Source organism: Gymnoscopelus braueri (assembly GCF_963280865.1).
Source record: "Gymnoscopelus braueri genome assembly, chromosome: 15".
Taxonomy (NCBI): domain Eukaryota; kingdom Metazoa; phylum Chordata; class Actinopteri; order Myctophiformes; family Myctophidae; genus Gymnoscopelus; species Gymnoscopelus braueri.
Window position 1 is genome coordinate 49285006 of NC_137620.1, and position 19065 is coordinate 49304070.

The 19065-nt window shown below is 40.3% G+C and overlaps 1 protein-coding gene across 2 annotated transcripts; it reads right to left on the reverse strand.

Moving 5' to 3' along the window:
* Positions 1–451: 451 nt before the first annotated feature.
* ift46 (intraflagellar transport 46 homolog (Chlamydomonas)) lies at positions 452–17295 on the reverse strand (the record flags this gene model as incomplete). Of its 2 annotated transcripts, XM_080451928.1 has the most annotated exons (8): positions 17073–17295; positions 14143–14277; positions 7328–7692; positions 6463–6475; positions 6124–6204; positions 4441–4572; positions 1859–1974; positions 452–716 (listed from the first exon to the last, which is right to left on the reverse strand). In XM_080451928.1, exons 2-8 carry the CDS (start codon positions 14269–14271, stop codon positions 452–454), a joined length of 1101 nt encoding a protein of 366 aa, XP_080308054.1. In that variant the 5' UTR covers positions 14272–14277; positions 17073–17295. The 2 variants fall into 2 exon arrangements, with proteins under 2 accessions (XP_080308054.1, XP_080308053.1); XM_080451927.1 differs by lacking the exon at positions 6463–6475 and having other exon boundaries at positions 6124–6217.
* Positions 17296–19065: the final 1770 nt, after the last annotated feature.

Consider the following 19065-nt stretch of genomic DNA (forward strand, 5'->3'; position numbering starts at 1 on the left):
GTGAAAACCGCATGTCAAACGGATCTCCATGATTGTAGTTAGAGCGGATTACGTTAAACAGTGATATGCGAGGAGAAAAAACTACAGGAAGAGAATTGAGTTTCAGTTTGCGCTTTAGAATGAGAGCCGGCGTGATCGTCAAAACCGGATCCCAAATAATTCTGTTTCCGGTCATCAAACCGGAACCGGAAATGGATCAAAAAATTCCGAAAGTGCACCTGGAAAATTTTCAACGCGAATCTGCGGTTCGCGTAGATCTACGCGACTGGCACGCTGCGGCTTTAAATAGGTTCGCGTAGATCTACGCGATTGGCATTCAAAAACATAGGAATGAGCCTAGATGCATAACAATTGTCCATTGTGTGACCTGTAGTGTAGAAGTGGTGAGAGTTCTTAAACTCCTGGTAGAGGGTGAACAGGTGTGACAGTGTGTTTGAAGTGGAGAGAGTTCTTAAACTCCTGGTAGAGGGTGAACAGGTGTGACAGTGTGTTTGAAGTGGTGGGAGTTCTTAAACTCCTGGTAGAGGGTGAACAGGACGTGCAGAGACTGGACTCGGTTCTTGTAGACGGGGACGTCCAGCAGACCACACACCACGTCCACGTAGTCCTTCAGCTCACAGTCCAGGTTGGCCCCCGGCAGACCCACGGGGCCCAGCAGCTCCTCCAGCTGGGGGGGCCACTCCTGCATCAGGCTGTCGATGTCCGGCATGGAGCGGCTGGAAGGAAGCATAACAATTTTTTACGAATGCAAACAACGTTGATTCAGACAACATAGAACATCACCAAACCCAGTACTGTTTGTAAAAAACTAAACAATCTAACAGCAAAATCATCAGGAAGTTGACATTTTTATTAAAAAAAACAAACAGTACTGGGTTTGTTGATGTTCTATATTGTCTGAATCAGCTTTGTTTGTGTTTGTTTATGTGCTAAAAGAGTGACTTTGACCGTACAATGTACGTCAATGAGGAGCATTATTTTGAATGATCAATTTCTAATCAATGGAGCAATTATTTTACATTTCTTGTCCACCTTAGGAGTTACATCATGGCAAGATAACTAAACCAAAGTGATCTTGGCCTCAGCAAGCTCACTGTGAGCTTGTAGATCGGCGTGAATATCCCCCCCCCCCCCAGAATGGGGAGGCAGGGGTTCAAGTGGTTAAATAACAATTACAAACCTGTAATTAGAGTTGTTGTTCCTGTATCAATACCAGTATCAGAAAAGCTGTTGATTTACTGCCTACAATGCTGGTTATCAGTATCAGAGAGTATGTCAGTCTGTGACATTCTGATACCATTTATGTCATTTACAGCATGGGTTCTCAAAGTGGGGTCCGGGGACCCCCAGGGGTCCTTAGGGGGGTTCCGGGGGGTCCCCCAGCAAAAGTAGTTAAGTAGCATCACAGTCATCTTAACCACTTTATCCATGTAAAGGTTGGCTGTACAAAAACAGCAGATCTACAAGCTTGTCAATCTGCATTTTTGTTTCAAATACTTGAAAACTAGCGAAAATGTTCGGAAAATCTTGAATGATTTAGATTTAGAATTTTGAACCCCAAATATTCTCTTCTGGGTGGTCCCTGAAGTGGTCCCTGAATTGGTCCCTGATTCACATTATTATTGTAGCTGCACTTTAACAATTATTAATGGATTTATTTATTTATTCCTAGATCAGTGCTTCTCAAACTTTTTAATTTCAAGGACCCCTATAACTGAGAGTGTACAAATGGAACCAAATGGACCTGTAAGGGTCCATTTGGTTCCATTTGTACACTCAGAGTTACAGACCTGTAAGGGTCCATTTGGAAACCCTTCAATGTAATCTGTACTGTAATGTAATGTAATGTAATGTAAACCTGTAATGCACTGTGGCTGGAGGCTTGGATCTGTGGAGCTCTGAGATGCTGTCCATCCAACTGTCTAACGCTCTGGGGTTCTTCTGAGCGTTAGACACACTGGATACCTTCTTTAACTGAGAGAGAGAGAGAGAGAGAGAGAGAGAGAGAGAGAGAGAGAGAGAGAGAGAGAGAGAGAGAGAGAGAGAGAGAGAGAGAGAGAGAGAGAGAGACAGAGAGACAGAGAGAGAGGGAGAGAGAGAGAGAGAGAGAGAGAGAGACAGAGAGACAGAGAGAGAGGGAGAGAGAGAGAGAGACAGATGGAGACAGATTCTAGACCTTACCATCTTTAAAAGTACTGATGGTTTGTTTGACACCACTATTTACCGTAAACCACTCAGTAGGAATACTTTACTAAGAGCGAATAGCAACCATTCTAAACAACTCATACGGAATATTCCTATTGGCCAATATCTGCGCCTTAGGCGTAACTGCAGCTCCACCACAGACTTTGAATCAAAAGCCACAGAGCTCACTAACCGCTTCACAGAAAGAGGTTATAATCCAGTGGACCTAGACGCAGCATATAACAGAGCCCTACATACAGACAGAACGTCCCTACTAATAAAAAAACCTAAACAGACACCCACTCGGCTCTGTTTCTCAACACAATATTCTCCAGCGGCAGGGCTAATTAAGAATGCTTTCCTAAAACATTGGCACGTTTTAAAAAGTGATCCCAAACTTGTCAACATGTGTAATGATCCTCCTCTCTTTTCTTTCAGACGCTCTAGAAGCCTCAGAGACCGTCTTGTCCACTCGGACATGAACACACCCTCCCCCCCTTCCTGGCTCCCTAGTCCCCCACAGGGTTTCTATAAATGTGGCAACTGCGCCCAATGCTCTAATTCAACGAATGCTAAATTCTTTACCCATCCACGTACAGGTAAAAAATACAAAATATCCTCATTTATAAATTGTAACTCAACCCATGTGGTATATATGCTCAAGTGTCCCTGTGGACTGGCATATATTGGTCAAACCAAGAGACCACTTAAACTCCGTATAGGCGAGCACAAAACTGCTATTCGCACTAACAACCCAGAATATGCCATGGCCAGGCATTATAAATCAGCAAATCATGGCTCTCCAGCATCCCTGAAATTTTGGGGAATTGAAAAAATGTCAGTCCCATCACGGGGTGGAGACATAATTAACAAACTGCTTCCAATGGTCTAAATGAAGAACTGAGCCTTTCATGCTTTCTATAGACGGTCCCTGAGGTTTCCTGACTTTGCTTTTGTGTGCTCTGTACTCTTGAGAGTGTTCCCCTTTTTTGTGAATTATCTTTTTTGTGAATTATCTCTTTGTTGTGAATAATTATTTAGTCAAATGTATTCTAAATGTTTTTGCATTGGCCTAATTTTGCCTCTTTCTACTTATACACTGTTTTTCTAAGCTAACCTTAACAAGGCACTATATGTGTAGACTATTTTCCATATCTTGCAATATGCTAAATGGTCCACATGCCCAGATCTAAGCCTAATCACCACTGATGGGCGCATCCTTCAGACTGTGACATGCAGTACTAGGTAATTACCACTAAACAGAGGGCCATCCACCATTGGTTTATTGAGAGCACAGCCCATGCTCACCTCTGTATATAACTGCTTACCTTGTTGCTGCCACCTATGACTCTGAGGAAGGTCGAAACTTCAGTCATTCTGTTGTACCTGCACCGATCTAAATAAAAGGCCTAAACTGTCCGTGTTGCTCCAGTGTTCTCTCTTCTGTATATACTGTCCCTACTCCTGTGACGCACCGGACCGGCCGTCTAAGGCTTGAGGCGCAACGGTAGAATCCCTTTGATCAAAAGATATCTCTTCTATTTTCAGGTCCTCCATCATGCTGTATAAGCATTCTACTGTGAAGCCGAGCATGTTTAGCCTGTGTAACGATGATTCTGTGTTCTCTAACATTTCAGCTAACACCCCTGATGTCATTGTTGTTAATGAAAACCATAGGGAGGTGTTCATTGTCGAGGTCGGCTGTACTTTTGATTACAGCTTAGAGGAAGCCTTCCTAACCAAAGTGCTAAAATATCATCATCTAGAGCAGACCATCTCTCTGCTATGTAAACTTTTGGTTGTTATCTTTGGTAGTCTAGGACACGTGCACAAGTTGGTTGTAAGGGGCCTGCAAATGGCCGGCCTCTCCAAAAGGAGGGCTAAACAATTAGCAAGGTACTGCTCAATATCAGCTATTATAGGAAGCCGCTCAATTTGGAGGAGGCGTTGCTTCCTTTACCCATGATTGTTGTCCGCTGTGTTCGACAAGTATGTCATCTTTTGTTTTGTATGTAACAATGCTCTGCTTTACATGCACTTTGTAACTGTCTGTTTTCCCTTCATCTGACTGCACTGGCAGTGTTTATGTCCTTTGTACATCCTGTACTTCTCATTATGTGGACATAAATAAATATTTTGTGTGTGTGTGTGTGTGTGTGTGTGTGTGTGTGTGTGTGTGTGTGTGTGTGTGTGTGTGTGTGTGTGTGTGTGTGTGTGTGTGTGTGTGTGTGTGTGTGTGTGTGTGTGTGTGTCTACCTGTGTAGTGCTGTGTTGCTTGGTGTCTTCAGACAGCCACAGAGAGAGGACAGTAGGATCAGACTGTTTGACACACGGCTCATCTAACACCAACAGACCTAGACTGTCTGTCACTCCATCTGGTCTGGGGACCTGAGATATGAGAGAGAGAGAGAGAGAGAGAGAGACATAGAGAGAGAGAGAGGGACAGACAGACAGACAGACAGAGAGAAAGAGACACAGAAAAAGGGAGAGAAAGAGAGACAGAAAGAGGGAGACAGAGAGAAAGGACACACAGAGATTATTTTTAATATTGCACAAACAAAAATACCACAATTCTGTTTTCTTTTTACCACATTTTCTCCTCAATTTAGTCGTTATGACAATTAATTCCTTAATAATTAAAAGGAATTAATTAAGTCATTCCTGATTAATTCAATAAAAAGTTTGACAGTGCAGTCTTTTTTCTTTACTGTTATTTATGTTGTCTTTACTGTTATTTATCTTGTCTTTACTGTTATTTATGTTGTCTTTACTGTTATTTATGTTGTCTTTACTGTTATTTATGTTGTCTTTACTGTTATTTATCTTGTCTTTACTGTTATTTATGTTGTCTTTACTGTTATTTATGTTGTCTTTACTGTTATTTATGTTGTCTTTACTGTTATTTATGTTGTCTTTACTGTTATTTATCTTGTCTTTACTGTTATTTATGTTGTCTTTACTGTTATTTATGTTGTCTTTACTGTTATTTATGTTGTCTTTACTGTTATTTATGTTGTCTTTACTGTTATTTATGTTGTCTTTACTGTTATTTATGTTGTCTTGCACCAGAGACTACTGGATGTGAACATAGCTCATTGATACAGTAGCGTTGTGCTCTGAACTGTATGTAGTCCTACCTTGTTGTCAATTAAAATAAGCAGTCTGCCATCATTTAGTTAACGGATTCATTGCTTTTAAATGTTCAAAAACAATTGATTGATTGATTGATTGATGTACTTTATTTAGTAAGACATGAGAACATCAGTACATGGAAGTACAAATTCACAATACAAGGTCTACTAAACTGGAAGACTCATTAAGCACTGAGCTTGTTTAAGATGAGAACCCCATGCACACAAATCATGATGACATATAAGAGACAGACAGATATACACACTACTATACAGAATGTCATACAATCAGCTTTCAGGTTACTGGTATGAAGAGAGAAAAATATGTACAAGAGAAGAAAAAGAAATGGGGGGGGGGGGGTAGGTTAAGACTTAGACAGGGGCCATTTTTGAATTGCAGCCTCCTGAAGGTGTATCTTTAGGGCAGTTTTGAAAGTGAGTAGGGTTTTACACTCCTTTACTCCTTTTGGTAGGGCATTCCACATTTTTGATGAATAGCATGAGAACGAGTTCATTCCCTTTGTTGAGCCAAATCTGGGTTGGACATGAATTCCTATGGCTCTGTTGCACTTCACTATGTAATGTGCTCTAAATCAGCATTGAAAGTTTATGAAACACTTGCAATTGTATCCTCCAATAAAGGTCATAATTAAAGACCTATTTTCTGTATACAAAAAAAATGTTGAATAGTCTCGTTAAACTCCCGACTCTGATTGGACTTCCTGAGTCCAATCGGGGGACAGCCCTACACCCCAGACATCCAATAATGATGAACATGGTGGTTACTATGGTTACGTAAGTGGTTTACCTTTATGAAGGCATCGATGTCTCCTACTGCTGGAATGAAGTCTGGAATGAACGGCTTCAACTTATGATCCAACTCTACTATCTGAGGAGTATATCTGTACAACAATATACACATTATTATTATTATTATTATGATATATAACTCTACTATCTGAGGAGTGTATCTGTACAACAATATACACATTATTATTATTATGATCTATAACTCTACTATCTGAGGAGTGTATCTGTACAACAATATACACATTATTATTATTATGATCCATAACTCTACTACCTGAGGAGTGTATCTGTACAACAATATACACATTATTATTATTATGATCCATAACTCTACTACCTGTGGAGTGTATCTATACACAGTGGTGGGAAAAGTACTCAATTTCTTTACTTAAGTAAAAGTACTGTATCAATACTGCTCGCTCATAGCGCTTGTACATCTGCTATTTTGGAAAAAATAAGTCATGAGAATGTGTGCAAATCTTTGAATATGTATATACATTTTTAAGTCAAATCTTTGCTTCTGGGGGTCCCTGGAACAAAATATTTTCACATGGGGGTCCGCGGCCAAATACATATCATTGTGGGGGCCCTTCACGTGAAAAAAGGTTTGAGAACCACTGATATTATAGCAACACAAGTTATTCTTTTCCAAATAAAGTCACGAATTAGAAGACATTTGTAGAATCCCCCAGAAGCAAAGATTTGAGTTACAAATGTTCACTTTAAAAATATATATATTCAAAGATTTTCACACATTTTCACAACCTAGTACGAGCTTGTAGATCTGCTATTTTTGAATAGCCTAGGCCAGGGGGTCTTCAACAGGGGGTCCGGGACCCCTAGGGGGTCCTCAGAGTTACTACAGGGGGTCCGCCAAATCTTTGTGTGATATGATTTTTCTTTTTTACATTAACCACTTGAACCCTAGCATCCCTTTTCTGAGGAGAACTTCAGCCAAAAATAGCAGATCTACAAGCTCACAACGCCTCGCGCTGCGAGGCGTTGTGAGCTTGTAGATCTGCTATTTTTGGCAAAAGAGGCTATAGGTGTAGAGGGAAAAAAAAGAGCAGACCACGTAAACAAAAAAGTATAATCTGAAACACAATTTTTATACAATATAGAGGGGGTCCCTGCTTCATCTCTCTCTCAACCAGGGGGTCCTTGGCCTGTAAAGGTTGCAGACCCCTGCTCCAGGCCGTTACCGTGTGATGTACTGGAACAGCTCCTTGATCTCCGTGGAGACGGGCAGGTTGTCGTAGTCGGCGGGATGGTACGCCCCCTCAGCCCCGCCCCCCCGCTCATCATCCTCATCCTCCTCTTCATCGTCGTCAGAGTCCTCCTCCTCCTCCTCGGAGTCCTCCTCCTCCTCCTCTTCCTCCTCCTCCGGCCCCGCCCCCTCGTTAGGGCTCGTTAGGAGGGCGGGCTGCCGTCCCATTGGCTCTTTGGCCTTCTGCTGCTGCTGTTGCTCCTCCCCTCCCCCCTGCTCCTCCTCGTCAAACTCGTCGCTGCTGCTATTGGCCGCCGCCATCAGGCCACGCCCCTTCCTGTTCCCGTGGCCGGGTCCTGTCTGAGACACATGAGAGACATGACATGCAGGGGTTAATACATTTAATTGATTATAAAATATAGATTAGATTTGAATGACATCATTGGTTTTCAAATATAATGAAAATAGCAGATATACAAGTTTGTGTCGTGGCGTGTTGTGAGCTTGTGCATCAGCTATTTGTGTTAAAAAATAAATACATCTCTACCGTGATGTGTGTGACGTGCGTTACTGTGTGTGTGTGTGTGTGTGTGTGTGTGTGTGTGTGTGTGTGTGTTTGTGTTGTGAGTTCAGAAAGAAGCACACACACACACACACACACACACACGCGGTAACGCACCCAATCGATTTTGCAAAAATTATATCATTTTGGAATTTTTTGATTAAAAAAAAAATCGGTAAAATTAGGCAAAAATGTTTTTTAAATAACATAACCCTAACCCAACCCTAACCCTAAAACCGAAATAAAGTAACAAAAAAACGCCCAAAACATATCAGGTGCTGAACCAAAATACACACATTAGAGAAAAAGAAAAGGAGGTCCACACACTAGTGCTGACCTGCTCGAGGTGCCACACACTAGTGCTGACCTGCTCGAGGTGCCTACAATGACATATAAAAAATACGGTGAAGCAGCATTCTGCTTTTACGGACCGACAGTGTGGAATAAACTCCCATTACACCTAAGACAGGCAGCCTCTGTCGATAGCTTTAAAGCACAGCTCAAGACCTATTACTTCACTCTTGCTTTTAGCTGATTCTTTGGTTGATTTTTAATTCCTCACTGTATTCCCTATTTTAATGTTGTTTTATGCCTTTGCTTTTGCTTGCTTTTATTTTATTTTATTTTATCTTTGTTTGCTTTATTGTTAAATTGGTTCTAACTGTAATTGTATTCTTGCTCTGTAAAGCACTTTGAGCTGCATTTCATGTCATGAAAGGTGCTATACAAATAAAGTTTATTATTATTATTATTATTATTACTAGTAGCTCCCAGTAGAACATGTATTAACTAGACGCGTCGCAATTCAGGGCAATTGCAGAGTGTGGTTGCACCGACGCTAGTCGCGGGTCGCTGCCGCCGGGACTCGAGGAATACGCTGGGAGGAATACCGTCGGAGGCTGTGCCAATTACATTGTCACGTAACTCCTGAGATCACTTGCGTTTCATTTTGAGAGGATTGATCCCCCCAAAATAAGGTTTTTGCATCAAACGGTTACATTTTGAGCATTTGTGGCGCCCCCTATGGATCAAAGTGGAAATTCTTTTGGGGATTTGTTGAGTAAACCACCCTTGACATGTGATTCAAATTTGGGATTGACTGGACGTTTTGTTCGTGATTTGTGGGCTTTTTTGTAAAACGGGCCCCTCCCTTTAACTTTGGAAGCCATTTACGGACGAACGGTATGGACTATCAAAATTCTGTTTCGCTCCAGATTATCGCATGGGTCCAGAGATCATGTGTACCGATTTTTGTGAAATTTGGAGAAAATATGTGGGAAGAGGAGCTAAAAGTGTGTTTTGAAGAAAATTCAAAATGGCGGAAAATCTATCCTGACGCAAATGGGCGTGGCCTATATGGGGAGTTGCGTCATGACCCAAGGAATCTAGGGTAAAAAGATTTTTATTCTACGATCTACGGTTCAAGAGTTATAGGCCAAAACGTAAAGGGAGCTGTTATAGCGCCACCATGAGGCTGATTGGTTTAATTCTTTTTATAATAATTTTGGACTAAATCATGAACCACCCCTCCAAGTCTTGAAACTCTAGCCCTTACGGTTTCTGAGAAAGAAAAACTTGAATTGGAGTCTTTTCATTTTCCCATGAAAGTGGATGGGGATATTTAATGCACTAATAAATCAATATCAATTAAACTATGTAACCAATCTCTTAGCAAAATACAAGCACACGATTCCCGATGAAGCCGGTCATTTTGACATATGGCACTAAATTGGGAAAAATAAACTGTGGGAGGAGATGCGGTGCAAAATAAAGTTTATCTACAATAATAATAAAGCGTAAGGATTACTATAGTCTGGTTGCCCTGTTAGGGCAACCAGCCTTTGACCTTCCGGGGCCTCACTACAAGGCAGTAGTCTGGTAACCCTGATGGGGGGGGGATCGGGGGCTAACGGGTGCTAAAACCTTGCCCAAAGGGTGACCTGAAACTATGTAAGGCAGGGGCGTTCAGCTCCCTGAGGCTTATACGAGCCGTAAATAAAGCAATAGCCAGCACTCCAAAGTCCTTCTGGTACTTTTAATTCATATGCACCAGCATGGACAACAGCGTACACGGACACGTTTCGGCGTCAAGCCTTCCTCAGCGTGTATGGCGATGTAAACATTAGGGACAGTTAAATAGGGGGACCAGGGTGTCGCACAGGAATCGGTCCGTCTAAAAACAGGCTAGTTCATAGGCATCATCATAATTCTTCATACAACACATAAGTCCCTATATACCCCTTTTGTTTTGGATGGAGGACTCTGATCCATTACATATACAAATGACTAAATACCAGTTGAAAATGTTTTAAAAGGCAGTTCATGTGGGTACACTCCCTTGACTTACTGTCATACACAGGAATGCAGTAACAAATGCAAATACAAATACAGAACAACAAAATAAACCCAAAAACATCATGAAAAATTATGAAAAATTATACGAGCCCACATACCCATACACCAATACATGGCAAGGCGTGTTAACCCATTAAGACCTGAAGCCGATTCTATAAAATGTCTGTTTTTAGAATGTCTTCTAAAAACAGTTTTAAAAAAAAAACGTATGTTACTATATATCAGTGGTTCTCAAACCAAAAAGGACACCACAATTATATGTATTTGGCCAAGGACCCCCATCTCAAAATATGTTGTTCCAGGGACCCCCGGAAGCAAAGATTTGAGTTAAAAATGTTTGCTTGAAAAAAATGTATATTCAATGATTTGCACACATTTTCACGATTTAAAAAAAATAGCAGATATACAAGCTCCCGCGCTATGAGCTTGTAGATCTGCTATTTTTGAATAACCAAAGTGTAAAATAATGCTTTTTAGCTGAAATGAAAAAGTGACACACAAACCCACTCAATACTATGTCTCCTTGTGGGGTTCAACCAAGAAGCCATTCCTGTGATTCCTCTGTATCTTTATATTTATATTTTTTATCACTTTTCTTAGTATATCTGTCATTTTGCACTGGTTTTGTTCTTTTGTCCGCTTTATTAATATAACTTTTTTTGTATTGCATCTGCTGCACCTACTCTGTTAGTGGTCGTTACTTTTAGGCGTTTTTATCATAGAGGTACTTTTAATCTTAATGTGTCCATTTAGCTGTGTATGGTAATGTATAGACCACTTATTTGTTTACCAACATTGAGATGGACGCACAGGTGATTGTTTCACGCAATCAATTCCCAACATATTGTTTCGGGGTTTCGCTGGTTTCAGCACACCCCAACCTGCTCTTGTGTGTTGGCTAGTGAGGCGCGTCCTAGCGAGACCTGACAGAATGGGTTTCATTTGCAACCAGTGTGACGTCGTCTGTTAAAGGTTTCATGACGTTCAGTTTTACCACACATTAAAAGTCTTTGTCATGGTCCTTCAAACGTGTATAGAAAGTTTTAACAAAAAAATCCATTCCAGTGATCCATGGCAGGTGTTTTTCTCTCACATTTCTAAAGCCTTTTCAACTGCAATGAAAAAATAAATCTTTGCCTGCGGGTGTCGCTGGTGAGGGATTTTGCCTGTCAATCATCACCTCTGCTCCGCCCCCCCCAAAGGAAAGGATAGGGGAGGGGAGGGGCGAGGAGGAGAGTGGGCGGGATTAATCGACTGTGACCTCACTGCCGAAGGGCCAAACTCAGATTACTTTTCAGCCTAATTATTCAGAAAACCCCAGACCACAGAAAATCCACTGAATGTTCAAAGTTCAGATTTTTTGGGTGTAATTGAGGTCATAAAACCCCCAAAAAAAACATAAAAAACTAGAAAATGTGCTCCTCGGAGCACAAGTCTCCACCAGCAGACTATAGCAATTATATTATCATAGCAATAACTAATGAGATACAGTAGAGTAAAAGATATATACTGTAGTTAAATAAAAAGGTGTATGTTAAAGAAATATTTATTTAAAAAAAAATGATTTAAAAATCATATTTTGGGTATTGGGTCGAGTAATAAGTTGTTAGCCCAAGCCTGTGTAGGGAGTTTCCCAAGTTTAATGGCCCGATGACACGTGTGGCACATCCAAGTGTTGTTTTGCTTGATTGCAGTTGGGTTTTTGCCTAGGAGACTTACAATATCTATCGTTCCTGTATGATTTCCAGGTTTAAACTCTGCCACTGATTCTCTGTAGAGCATTCGTTCACAGGAACCACAGACATAATTGGGTCCACTTTCGGACATCTTCTTTAAGAATGCGAGAGCAGCTTCATTAACTTCTAATTCTTGTGATCTGTATCGTTTCTTCTTACTCGTGTTATGTGCTTGTTGATGTTGTCTTTCATTATTTAAATACTCTGACCAGTTCCTTTTTTTCCTTTCGATGTTCTCTTCAGACTCTTCTACTTTTTCTTCCAGAGATTGTAGCAATCTTTGCTGTGTCATATTGTAAGCATTCATGGCTAGTCTTCGTCTTTTGTCATTTAGCAATTTTTTGTCTCTGATTAATTTCATTCTTTCTTTATGATTCTTAGCTCTGTTTAATTGAAGCAATGCTTTGTTTACATTGAAGCAATCTATCATATGGGAGTCGTCATAATTGACTGGTTTGTTCAAATACTTGTCTGTCTTCTTCATCTTCATTGTCTTGAACAGTTTCAGCAGTTGATTGGTGTGTTTGATCAGCTTTGGCCTTCTGCGCCTTTGTTTGACCAATGTTAGGTGTTCTCAGAGGGACACACACACGCACGGACGGGTGATTTGGACTAGAAGATACTGTTCCAATCAAGACTGATTGATCCTGTCTTACCTCGCTTCAAAAACGTAAACGGTTTTTTGAAGTGACACACCTATTTATAGAATTGTATTTCGTCATGCATTCCTCTAGCCAATCAAAGGCATTGGTGTCAACATATTAATACGTATTAAGATTTCGGTCTTGTTGTGGGATCAATTCAACTCTAGTCCTCTTCTGTGTTACTGTTGTAGATGAGTATGCTTTCTTAGCTTTGGCCTTCTGCGCCTTTGCTTGACCAATGTCAGGTGTTCTCAAAGGGACACACACACGCACGGACGGGTGATTTGGACTAGAAGATACTGTTCCAATCAAGACTGATTGATCCTGTCTTACCTCGCTTCAAAAACGTAAACGGCTTTTTGAAGTGACACACCTTTTTATTATAGGATTGTATTTCGTCATGCGTCCCTCTAGCCAATCAGAGACATTGATGTCAACATATTGACACGTATTAAGAGTTCGGCTTTGTTGTGGGATCATTTCAACTCTAGTCCTCTTCTACGTTACAATTGTAGATGAGTATGCTTTCTTAGCTTTGGCCTTCTGCGCCTTTGCTTGACCAATGTTAGGTGTTCTCAGAGGGAAACACACACGCACAGATGGGTGACTTGGACTTACTGAAGGTACTGTTCCAATCAAGACTGATTGATCCTGTTTTACCTCACTTCAAAAAGTAAGGGCTTTTTGAAGTGACACACCTATTTATAGAATTTTATTTCGTCACGCGTCCCTCTAGCCAATCAGAGGCATTGGTGTCAACAACTTGACACGTGTCATGTGGAGCTTGCCCAATGTTAGCTTGGCTAACAATGTTTGCTCACACAAAGCGAAAACATATTCTCCACCTTCGGCGGAGACAATAAAAAAAGTGAAAATGAATGTCATAGAACCTTTAAGTGGTCTATTGCACATGAACTATGCTGTTGGCCTCTTAACCACCCCACCCAGAATGCCCTTATTTGGACAGTTGTTTTACTTTTTTTTGATGGCGTTACCGCCCCCTTCACTCTACTCAGCCTGAGCCTGTAGATCTGGTGGGTGTGTTTGCTGGTTCATTACTTTTGTGAAGGAGGCCGATGCACACCCCAAGGGTTAGCGACAGGTGCGTAAAAGTCAAAAATGTACAAATTATGGAGGAGATCTCTTGATGGTTTAGATCAAAGAATGGGACCCGCACACCATCTGGATCTTGCAAAAAAATGGAGCTCTTTATTATTCAACGTTTCGGTCGTTAGACCTTCATCAGGACAGACTATTACTAATTACTACCACAGCCGCCTTTGATTGGGTCGTTCCTCTCTTCCTGTATTTAACACGCCTTTCCATGTAATGTATCAGACCTGATGAAGACCCTTTGCGGTGGAAACGTTGTGCTAACTTATTAATATGCTTTCTACTAGGAGCTACCAGTGTGCGGACCTCCTCTTCTTTTGTGTGTGTGTGTGTGTGTGTGTGTGTGTGTGTGTGTGTGTGTGTGTGTGTGTGTGTGTGTGTGTGTGTGTGTGTGTGTGACCTTGCTGTGTGTGTGTGGTGTGGGGGTGTAGATACTGGCTACATCCTCAGAGTCGTGAACCTCCACACTCTCATCATAAGGCTGGTTAGAGATCAGTTTACCACTGTTACCACGGTTACCACGCTCCATCTGATACTGAGGAGAGGAGAGGAGAGGAGGGGAGGGGAGGGGAGGGGAGAGGAGAAAATTATATATAAAATATTTTCTTGCTGTAGCAGCAAGTCTTTATCCAGAGTGACTCTCAATAAGTCATACATCACATGCATAGAGACTGTGTAGAGCCTCAGTCATCTACGATCACACTAACCGCAAGCAAATCTTAGATCCTATTTATAATATCTGGATGGAATCTAGAGATGCAATACCAACCCTTGACAGCCCATTCATCCAAACACAATCTGATTGTATTAAACAACGTAATATAAATGCACCATTTACCATTTTACGATTATATTCTGTGCAGATGATTATCTTTCTAAGTGTCAGAGTGTGAAAGCGCTGGTTTTCAATAACACAACGTCTCGCTGCCTCCTACATTATGTGACATTTTATAAACAGGTGCTACACAGGACCGTTGTGGTGGCTTCCAAATTCTAGCACTTAGAAAAACAATCACCTGCACGTAATGTATTGACATAAAGTATCTGATAACATGTCTCTATGGTGGATTTTTATGAAACAAAAACTTGACAGATATAAAGAGGATAATCCAAGCTTTCTGTACAGCTGCAATGTTGGTGAGTTTAACGTTGTTTAATACAACCAGATCAGACTTTTCTGTTTGGATGTATGGACTGTTAAGGGTTGGTATTACAACTCTACATGTCAGATATTAAAGATAGGATCTAAAGAGTTCCTTGCAGAGACATGGTGTCTCAGTAAACCAGGGGGTCCGGGACCCCTAGGGGGTCCTCAGAGCTACTATAGGGGGTCCGCCAAATCTTTGTGCGATAGGATTTAGTTTTTTTACATTAACCACTTGAACCTAGAATTCCTTTTCTGAGGGGAAAATTTGCCGAAAATAGCAGATCTACAAGCTCTCAACGCCTCGCGTTGCGAGGCGTTGAGAGCTTGTAGATCTGCTATTTTCGGCAAAGAGGCTATAGGTGTAGAGGGAAAAAAGAGCAGACTAAGTAAAAAAAAAAGCTTTAATCTGAAACACAATTTTATACAATATAGATTAGGGGGTCCCTGCTTCATCTCTCTCTCAGCTAGGGGGTCCTTGGCCTGAAAACGTTGTAAGACCCCTGCAGTAAACTATAAGATCACAGGTTAAACAATGAACCTAGCATCAGTCTAAACCTGAGGGGTGGGCAACCTTAGGCACGGTGCCAACATGTTGGCACAGAGGAGAGGGGGATCACTGGCACAGGTGTGAGAGAGAGGTCTTTTCTTTTAAAATTAAATATTTATAAAAATGTAGTCAATTCAATGAAGTCGTCTCAGGCTCACATCTGTATTAGTCCATGAGCCAGAGCCCCAAAATTCAGCAATGATTATCGAAAGAGTGGGCAAAACCAAACCTATATTAAATTGTTCATAGGGTCAATACGAGTAAATAAATATATGATAACCTTTCCACAGGAGCAGCTTTTTCATAGTTATCACACATTTTGTTATTTTCCCCATACGTACATGACAGGTGAAAATAGTTTTAAAAATAGTTATCATAATTAAACTTCCCCAGTTGATTACTTACATGAAGACAATGATTTATTGTATTACGAGTTTTCTGAAATTGTATATTTAAATATGCAAATTAGGCATTTAGTCCATGAGCCAGAGCCCCAAAATTGAGCCAGATATTGAATATTCCCTCGTTAAAAACCTTTGACTCCAAAATCTTAACAACATTAAATAAGAATGTTCACTCTGGCTTTGTCCAATGTTCCAATGTTGATTCTGGAAAGTTATGCAAATTCAGGCATATTTTCCTAATGCCTAATTTGCATATTTAAATATACAATTTCAGAAAACTTGTAATACGATAAATCATTGTCTTCATGTAAGTAATCAACTCAGGAAGTTTCATTATTATAACTCTTTTTAAAATGTTGTAATTTTTTCACCTGTCATGTACGTATGGGGAAAATAACAAAATGTGTGATAACCATGAAAAAGCTGCTCCTGTGGAGAGGTTATCATATATTTATTTACTCGTATTGACCCTATGAACAATGTAATATAGGTTTGGTTTTGCCCACTCTTTCGGTAATTAAATCTTGTCTGGCTCATGGACTATATGCAAATGAAATCCTGCACATAATTCTACATTCATTCAAACTGATAACTCTGACCTGGGGAGGCAGTCTGAGAGATTATTGGGGGTTATTGTAGTAGGACTATTATTATTATTATTATTATTTAGTCTGAGAGACAGGTGAGGTTATTGCTCTGAGTCTAATGGTCATTAAAACCTGAGGTGAAAGAAAATATTTCGAAAGAATAAAAATAAATACAAATAAAGGTTGTTATGTATAGCCTATATATGGACAATCAACATCAGTTGGAAATATTACATTTTGATGTGATGTCATAATTAAACTTATTTTGACATGACACACTGACTATCAAGAACATTAAAACATGGCCCTTCATGTCTATGGATGCCAACCTCCTGGTTTAAACTATATAATATCAGAAACATATCCACTAAGTAAAAAGTTACATAATACAGCTTTAACACCAGGAAATAATACCTTATTTGAACATTTTACTGTTTCTGATAGTCATGTCACGAACACACACTAAAACACACGCACACACACACACACACTAAAACACACGCACACACACACACACACTAAAACACACGCACACACACACACACACACACACACACACACACACACACACACACACACACACACACACACACACACACACACACACACACACACACACACACACACACACACACACCAGCCTACCTGTCTGGATCACATCAGCTTTAGCATCTTAGCATCACAAAGCTAAAAAGCTAAAAAGCTTAAAATCTCGCGTTTTCAGTAGTTTAAAGATTTGCTGACGTCACACGACGGCTGTTATTCGGTCATACGTACACATATGACGTAATAATGTAAACTATGACGTATTAAACGCAGACTGTAACATTCAGACGCAGCTCGCTGACAACAACCAGCAGCTGACGGTGTCCTAGCAACAACAACGGCTCCGCGGTCCGCGCTGTGCATCATGGGATATGGAGTCCTCTGTGGAGCTGTACGGCAGGCTTCACAGCGCCTCCTGTGGCTGTGGAGGTGTTTAGAAACAGCAGAAGACAACCCTATCATGATAATAACTATTAATTAGTATTATTAATTGCAGTTATTATTAGAATTATGAATAATAATCCTGACAATAACTCCAATTTATTAAGTAATTAAGTTATTAAGTAAAAGTATCAATACTGCAATATAGAAATACTCTATTACAAGTGAAAGTCCGGAATTCTAAATGTACTGTTCAAAAAGTACAAAAGTATTGGTATCAAAATGTACTTAAAGTATCAAAGGTAAAAGTGCTCATTATGCAGAATGTCCCATTTCAAGCTTTCAAATGTATAAATATCTTTTGAAAATAGCAGATCTACAAGCTCACAATGCGTCGCATGGCGACGCGAGGACTGAAGTGGTTAATGTATGTTTGGTAATAATAATCAAAATCTACAAAGTAACTAGTTACTAAAGATTTCAAATAATTGTAGTGGAGAAAAAGTACAATATTTGCCTCTGAGGTGTAGTGGAGTAGAAGTAAAATTGGAAATACTCCAGTAAAGTAAAAACACCTCAAAAGTGTACTTAAGTACAGTACTTGAGTAAATGTACTTAGCTACTTTCCACCACTGGTAAGGAGTCACACTTTTTATGACTGTTGGTGGCATTATTTATATCAATAGGACATTCCACATAGCAGTAGAACAAATGTATCCCCTTGTTTGAGCCAAATCTGGGTTGAACGTGATCTGGTGTTTCGTTTGCGAACGATTTTGAAGTAGTTTGACAGGCTGATGTTCAGGCCCACAAATTTGAGAGGGAGAATTATGTCAACAAGGTGCACTGTGTGTCTTGCTCATACAATTTCAATATGAATATGAACAGTGGTCATAATGCATTGAAACATCCACTTTCTGCTCACATGTCTGATGATATTTGCTGCTCTCCACTGGCATTATTGTGTGCATGGAAACCTTTACAATTAGCTAAAGTAACCAGTAGCCTGCAACCTCTATACTACTGTTACTGACCAGTACATTACATTACATTACATTACATTACATTACATTAGGCCCTACAGTCATTTAGCAGACGCTTTTATCCAAAGCGACTTATAAGTGCATTCAACAGAGGTAGGCAAAAAAACTACTAATCACCAGAAGTCTGAAGTGCATTTTCTTCTAAAACAAGCAACTAAGAGCATACCTAGCACTGAGGCAAAAGTGCAATATATCAGTTATGCCTACTGTCTTAAACAATTCAATTTCAATTCAATTGAGCAAGAGCTAAAACAAATAAGTGTATACAAATAAACCAGGTCCAATAAAACAAGAGCTTGTACAAGTAATTGACAACAAGTACAGTGCAACCACTGTCTGATACTACTGACCAGTACAACCACACAATCTACTACTGCTCTGGTCAGCTCCCAGTACAACAGTAATAGACTATGGTTGTACCGGTCAGCTGTTGTACTGGGAGCTGACCGGTACCGGGGAGCTGTCCTGTAATGCCTTGCTCAAGAACCCTTCAGCAGTATTTGAAGTTGTTTTGTTCTTCCAGGTTTGAACCTTCTATATAAAAGCAGTCATGTTCACTGACACAATGTTGTTACACTGTTTCACCAGCAGATGGCTCAGAATGCCATCTTTTAAAATTTGCAGCAGAGACAAAAACCCACATTCTGATATGTCTAATCTGTGAGATC